We start from the raw sequence: 7611 nt of genomic DNA on the forward strand, positions 1-7611 counted from the left end.
TTTTGATTTTGTTTAAGGAAACCAGTGTAGCCAGTCTGAAGGCCAGTTTAGAAACCATGCAGGGTTCAGCCGCTTCATTAAATGAAGAGCTGGGATCCGATCTTTTATCACAGCTTAGTGTGGAGGATCAAAGGGAGGTGGATTATCTCAATGATCAAATCAAGAATCTCACCCAGCAAAACAAGGAGGCCCTGACAGAGAGAATTAGGGTACGGCAATACTAAATAGAAGAATAAAAGTCTCTGGCGATCATAAGATTGATTATATGTAATGAAGTACTGTAGATCACTAAATTTTCGCGACACCTTATTTTCGCTAGATTGTAATTGACTCTTTGTAAGCGAATAGTTGTTATTCCTCTATATAATCCTAAGGAATACTTTTATACGAGAGAATTAAATTTTTAGGTCACCTGAGTAAACTCGGGTGACCTATTGCTATCCGTTTTCATCCGTCGTCGTCCGTCGTGTGTTAACATTTGAACATTTTCAGCTTCTTCTCTGCAACCACTGAACCAAATTCAACCAGATTTGGCACAAAGCATCTATGGGTGAAGGGGAACACAAATTTTGAATTTCATGATCCCTGCCCCCCTGGGGCCTGAGGGGTGGGGCCAAAACCACTAAAATTAATGCAGTCTTTAAAAATCTTCTTCTTTACTCCTGGACATCAAGCAGTCAAACTATTTGCATGATTGTAATCAGCATTGAGTCCTCTACCAAAATTGTGAAATTCATGGCCCTGGGGTCAGGGGTTCTAGTGCTAGGGCAGGGCTAAATAAGTATATAGTGAAAATGCATTATTTCTTTGAAAATCTTCTTCTCTGCTCCTGGGTATTAAATAAACCAACTAAGTACATAGTTATGATGAGCAAGAGTGCCTCTACCAAAATTGTGAATTTTATGGCCCCAGGGTCAGGGGTTCTGGTGTTAGGGTGGGGCTCTATTGATTATATAGTAAAAATACATGATTTCTTTGAAAATCTTCTTCTCTGCCCCTGGGTATTAAATAAACCAAGTAAGTAAATAGTTATGATGAGCAAGAGTGCCTCTACCAAAATTGTGAATTTTATGGCCCCAGGGTCAAGGGTTCTGGTGTTGGGGGGGGGGGGGGTATTGATTATATAGTGAAATTACATGAATTCTTTGAAAATCTTCTTCTCTGCTCCTAGGTATTAAATAAACTAACTATGCATAGTTATGATGAGCAAGAGTGCCTCTACAAAAATAGTGAATTTTATGGCCCCAGCATCAATGGTTCTGGTGGGGGGGGGGGGCTTTATCGTTTATAAAGTGAAAATACATGAATTCGTTGAAAATTTTCTTCTCTGCTCCTAGGTATTAAATAAACTAACTAAGTACATAGTTATGATAAGCAAGTGTTCCTCAACCAAGGTTGTGAATTTTATGGCCCCAGGGTCAAGGGTTCTGGGTGTGTGTGTGTGGGGGGGGGGGGGCTCTATTGATTATATAGTGAAAATATGTGAATTCCTTGAAAATCTTCTTCTCAGCTCCTAGGTATTATATAAACTAACTAAGTGCATAGTTATGATGAGCAAGTGTGCCTCAACCAAAATTGTGAATTTAATGGCCCTATTGTCAAGGGTTCTGGTGTTGGGGGGGGGGGGGGCTCTATTGATTATATAGTGAAATTACATGAATTCTTTGAAAATCTTCTTCTCTGCTCCTAAGTATTAGATAAATTAACTAAGTGCATAGTGATGATGAGCAAGAGTGCCTCAACCAAAATTGTGAATTTTATGGCCTCAGGGTCAAGGGTTCTGGGGGGGGGGGGGGGGGAGGGGCTCTATTGATCATATGGTGAAAATACATGAATTCTTTGAAAATCTTCTTCTCTGCTCCTAGGTATTAAATAAACTAAGTGCATAGTTATGATGAGCAAGAGTGCCTCTTCTAAAATTATGAATTTCATTGCCCCAGGGTCTGGGGTTCTGGTGTTAGGGTGGGGCTCTATTGATTTTATAGTGAAAATACATTAAATCTTTGAAAATTTTCTTCTCTGTCTCTGGGTATGAAGCAGATGAACTACCTATATAGTTATGATGAGCAAGGGCCCTAATCTTGCAGAATTGTGAATTTCAAGGTCCCAGGGTCAGGGGGGGGGCTCTACTTATATACTGAAAATGAATTAATTGTTTGAAATCTGGTCCTTTGTATTTATAAAACATTTATTTACTTTTTGATAGGCAATTTTAAAGGTGCCTTTTAAAAATTTGTGCAACCTAGGGTCAGGGGTTTATGTCAGAGTGTTAGGGGCACTACTGATTATTGATGAATGTTACTGATTAGTTGGAGTGCATTTTTGTTCCCCTACCCTGCGTATGGGTATTCAGTAACCAAGCTAAGCAACTGCTAAGTTTATTGTTATGATGATCAATGGTGCCCTTTCAAAATTGTGAATGCCATATAGCATCTGGCTTAAAACATGAATCAAATTCAATACACTGTAACTGGAAAGTTGTTGCATAATGCTCAGGTGACCTATAAGGCCCGTGGGCCTCTTGTTGCGAATGCCTTTCCTCGCGTAATTACTCGAAAATAAAGCTCTCGCGAATAAAAAGTGATTTACAGTACTCAGAATTTGTCCATAGTTGGCAGTGATTAATTAGTATTTTTATTTTAGTTGGAAGGTGAAAAGAACAAGTTGGAGAATTTACTGCATAATAACCTGATGAAGAAACGAGACAGGATCATGCACGACTTACAGGAAATGTCGGTGGCTGACTATCGACAGAAACTAGACCAGTATCAGACAGAACTGGATCAAGAAGATGACAAGCTGGCCAACTTTAAGCAGCAAAGCAAAGGTTTGTATTAAGATCTGCAGAAGAATTTTTCTTGTAAAGTCATGGTTGGTCTGGCTGATATTTGTCCTTACAGATGCTGGGGTTTAGAGTTTTTATCTTTCTGTACCCAGGAGAAATCAAATTTAAAGTGTTAACCATTTTGATTTTCAGATTTGGATACTCAGCTTGAAAAGATGAACAAAGAACAGAAGGAATTACAGACAAACCTAGAAAACTGGAGGGTGAGTTAATCTTTACCAATGTTTACTTTCATTCTTTATGAATGTATAACTATAAAGTCTGGGAATTCTCCAAACCCCTATCGTATAGTATTACCTTTTCATGTTAGTTGTTTTTGAAGTCATTCATGTATTTATGTAAAACATTTGAATGTGTAATTGCTGTCCAGTTTCAAGTAATTGTTTTATTTATCAATGAATTAATAATTCTGCATTATAAATGCTTAAAAGTTGTACTGTATGGATGAAGGGTCTGTTTCTATTTTGAGAGCCGTTTTAAAATCTTGATTTCTATTTATCAATGAGTAACATTTTTCCTGTGTCTTCTTTAATGCAGAGAAATGTTCTGACTACCTTTTTCCAATATTTAGGCAAAAGAAAAAGAATATCAAGACCAAATCTCTGAAGATGCAAAAGATCTGGAGAAAATGACCAACAAACAGAGCCTGCTTTTGAAAAAAGTGAAATATCAGACTTACATTTTTTTTTTACCCCTATATAACTGGTACTGAGAAATTGAACCATTCTTAATGCCTAAATAAATAATTTTCCCCCAATTTTGATACTATACACAAATCAACTGCATATTTGAAAATATGTGTAATACTAGTATAAACATCATTTAATGATTAATTGAAATGATGGAAAAATTCTCAGTATGCTGTGTTTTGATGTTATTCATCCCAGTTGTATCAGAACCATTGTATTTGGTTTAAAAATAAATGAATGTTAAGATGATTTAATTGTTTAATAGGTCTAATACAATACATGGATTAAATTCATTTTAAAATCTACACCTGTTTTATTCAAATGTTTTATGTTCACAGAAAGATGAATGCATGAAGAAAATAAGAGAATTGGGATCACTACCAAGTGATGCATTTGAAAAATATCAAAGCTTTAGTCTTAAACAGGTTAGTTCCATTTTTTTTCACTTCTGTTGTTATAGTATGAATAATTTAACATTAAATAAGAAAATCTAAAATCTTAGAAAATGTAATTACATGTTTGTACTAAGATAGCTTACCATGTTTTACAGCTATTCAAGAAACTTGAGAATTGCAACCAAGAGCTAAAAAGATACAGTCATGTGAACAAGAAAGCTTTAGATCAGTTTGTCAACTTTTCTGACCAGAAAGAAAAGCTGATCAAGAGGAAGGAGGAGTTAGATAGTGCTCATCAGGTAAATCAAGTGATCATCACAAGTGATAGCCTGGAACAGAATGCTTGTTTTTCCTTGTATATGTCATATTTATGCGAGAGGTTAAGAAAGAGATTCAACATGAAATTAAATTTTGGTAAGATGTTTATTAAAGACATGTCCGTTCTAAAACTAAATTATTTAATAACATTCTGTAGTCTAATACGTTAGAGTTTACAGTGTTTTCTTAAATCATACTAGGGAGGCTTGGAACTTAGTGTGGTACATGAGGTATCTATGTTCAGTTATGTACATTGTTACAGTAGAGACCCGTTATTACGATGTTCACTTTGTCACGGTAAAATATCGTAATACCGAGGGCAACGTAATAAAAGTTAAGAGATAAAATCCTATAAACATCGTTTGGAAAACGTGTTCTTGTATTAGGGGGTATATTTTTCTCCTTCTATCTCCTTTTCATGCTCAAATTCTTCTCCAATATGCCATATACACTTAATTCATTGATTACTTATCTTTAAAACTTATTTTCATGATGCTATTTCTTCTTTTTCCATCATAGTAAAAGCATAGAGCACATTTTTTAATAGAAACTTCGAATTCATTAAATTTATATAGCTGGGGATCTAAGATAAATCTCCTTTAATTGCCGCCATTTTCTGTAACATGTACTTTCACTTTCGTTTCTGTTCAGATAATGCGTTCGTGAAAATTTCAATGTCTTCGTAGTCATAGTCATTTCTTTCTAAACAACTACCAAAATTCTGATTATTTTATTCTCTTTGTATTCAATTAAAAGTCATTTCTAAATAAACAACAACATTTTTTTATTCAAATAAAAAGGTCAAAGTAAATAGACAAGCAATCCGTCAAAATAATTTTTTTTAAATTACTGAACAGAGGTCAATTAGCAGTTCAGCAATTATCGATTTGTATTTCTGCTGACAACTGAGAGGTAGTCCAAGCCACTACCCAAGCTGTTAAAACGTTTGTAGTGGAGTTCAAAATTTGTCCAAATTATGTTTGATACCCAAGCTGTTTATTTACGCAGTTTATTTGCAAACGAAATTACACATTATGTGTACCTGTGTACAGCATACATGCATAATATTAAATATAACCTTTGATTTATTAAATTAATTTATTAAACTAAGTATGAAATAAAGAATAAAAGAATTTTTAAAAAAAATTACAGCGATAGATAAAGAAGAAGCTAGGTTTATGAGTAAACTTTAATTGTTTAACAATGGCTTTGGCACGTCTCCAAATCTGCTGGGCTCGCTGGAACAGTCCAGGTGAGTGCAATCAAGCGTCACTAATCACCTAACTGCCCTGTTAGTTAACACTCTCTCAGAGCACAGGTGTTCCAATGTTTATTTAGCGTATCCTTAAGTGTCTACCAGCAATCAACACTGAATAAATAGGAGTGAAAAAATTTTTGACAGAATATTTACATCGTATTACTGAGACCTGGCGATTTTGGACAACGTAATAAACAGTTCTTTTTTGTATAGATTTGTTAAGAAATGGATTTGTGCTTTGAATTTACAACGTAATAAGCGTTCTATCGTATAAAACCGTCACCGTAATAGCGGATCTCTACTGTATTGTAATCCATTAATATTCTTTATTTCTTCTAGTCTATCTTAGATTTGATGAATTCACTAGACCAAAGAAAGTATGATGCCATACAGCTTACATTTAAACAGGTAAGAGATATAAAAAGTAATATAAAAATTTAGATTGAGAAAGTCGAATTATCTGTTTTCTGTTTTTGTAAAAGGGTAAAAAAAAAAACAACACAAATTTCTTAAAATGTTATATGTCATGATAGATTTATAGCTTTTTACAGCAAAGTGTTATATTTATTTTGTGATTTTGGGTTCATTGGTATATCATTACATCCTTATTCTACTTAAGGAAGAGAATAGATTCTTATACAGTAAAACTCAGTTATGACGAAGTCACTGGGACCTATAAAATTACCTCGCTATATCCGTAATTCATTATATCTGTATAAGGAATTCATTAAATTTATATAGCTGGGGATCCAAGATAACTTCCCTATATCCATGACTTTGCAATATCCGTGTTCGCACTAAATGAGTTTTGCTGTAATTTTTGAAAATTTAGCTTTGAAGTTTCCTTTGTTTTTGTTACTATGTAGGTGTCTAAGTACTTCAGTGAGATTTTCAGGAAGTTGGCTCCACAAGGCCATGCTCAGCTTGTGATGAAGAAAGGAGACTCGGACCAGAACGAGGATGAAGATTCCCAAGACTCCATTCCTCAGGTGGAGCAGTTCACAGGTGTGGGGATTAAGGTAAGAAATAGGACAAAATCAAACTGGTCTGTTGATCTAACAAAGAACAAAAACATTGTCACTTTTTGGTAGTGAACAAATACGTACAAGTAGCGTTACTGGCAGAATATGAATTAAATTTTTTTTTTGTTTAAATCCAAAAACCCTACTGTACCTCTGAATACACAGATACATAGTGCAATTTTTGATTTTGCACCTTTTTTACATCTTGATTTAGCAAATCATGGACACTGCCATTTTCATTTTTAGCTCACCTGAGCCGAAGGCTCAAGTGAACTTTTCTGATCACATTTTGTCCGTCGTCCGTCCGTCCGTCTGTCTGTCCGTCTGTCTGTCCGTCTGTAAACTTTTCACATTTTTGACTTCTTCTCAAGAACCACTGGGCCAATTTTGACCAAACTTAGTACAAATTATCCTTGGGTGAAGAGGAATTTAAATTTTTAAAATAAAGGGCCAAGTCCCCTCACAAGGGGAGATAATCAAGAAAAGACAAAAATAGGGTGGGTTCATTAAAAAATCTTCTCAAGAACCACTGGGCTAGAAAAGCTGAAACTTATATGGAAGCATTCTGGTATAGTGTAGATTTTAAATTGTTCAAATCATGACCCCCGGGGGAAGGGCGAGGCCACAATGGGGAATCAAAGTTTTACATAGAAATATATAGGAAAGATCTTTGAAAATCTTCTTCTCAAGAACCACTGGGCCAGAAAAGCTGAAACTTATGTGTAAGCATTCTGGGGTAGTGTACATTCTAAATTGTTCAAATCATGACCCCCGTGGGAAGGGCGGGGCCACAATGGGGAATCAAAGTTTTAGAAATATATAGGAAAAATCTTTGAAAATCTTCTTCTCAAGAACCACTGGGCCAGAAAAGCTGAAACTTATGTGGAAGCATTCTGGGGTAGTGTAGATTCTAAATTGTTCAAATCATGACCCCTGGGGGAAAGGCGGGGCCACAATGGGGAATCAAAGTTTTACATAGAAATACCGTATAATCCCTATTAACCGCCCCTACCCCTATAACCGCCCCCCTAGGCCTTTTTCAATTTTCCGGAAATAAGGGCCCCCCCTGTGCTTACCTATAATA

General features: G+C 35.4%; 1 protein-coding gene across 2 annotated transcripts in view; it reads left to right on the top strand.

Moving 5' to 3' along the window:
- Positions 1 to 7611, top strand: part of LOC134240271 (structural maintenance of chromosomes protein 3-like) — a 31941-nt gene that overhangs the window by 19804 nt on the left and 4526 nt on the right. For both annotated transcript variants that reach the window (XM_062722368.1, XM_062722367.1), the window contains 8 exons: positions 18 to 209; positions 2644 to 2827; positions 2978 to 3048; positions 3417 to 3506; positions 3873 to 3959; positions 4085 to 4228; positions 5845 to 5913; positions 6372 to 6524. In XM_062722368.1, the coding sequence (XP_062578352.1) occupies positions 18 to 209; positions 2644 to 2827; positions 2978 to 3048; positions 3417 to 3506; positions 3873 to 3959; positions 4085 to 4228; positions 5845 to 5913; positions 6372 to 6524 (990 nt within the window). The remainder of the gene's footprint in view (positions 1 to 17; positions 210 to 2643; positions 2828 to 2977; positions 3049 to 3416; positions 3507 to 3872; positions 3960 to 4084; positions 4229 to 5844; positions 5914 to 6371; positions 6525 to 7611) is intronic.

This window comes from Saccostrea cucullata, unplaced genomic scaffold, assembly GCF_032062105.1.
Source record: "Saccostrea cucullata isolate Sc308-1 unplaced genomic scaffold, CSIRO_AGI_Scuc_v1 ctg43, whole genome shotgun sequence".
Lineage (NCBI taxonomy): Eukaryota > Metazoa > Mollusca > Bivalvia > Ostreida > Ostreidae > Saccostrea > Saccostrea cuccullata.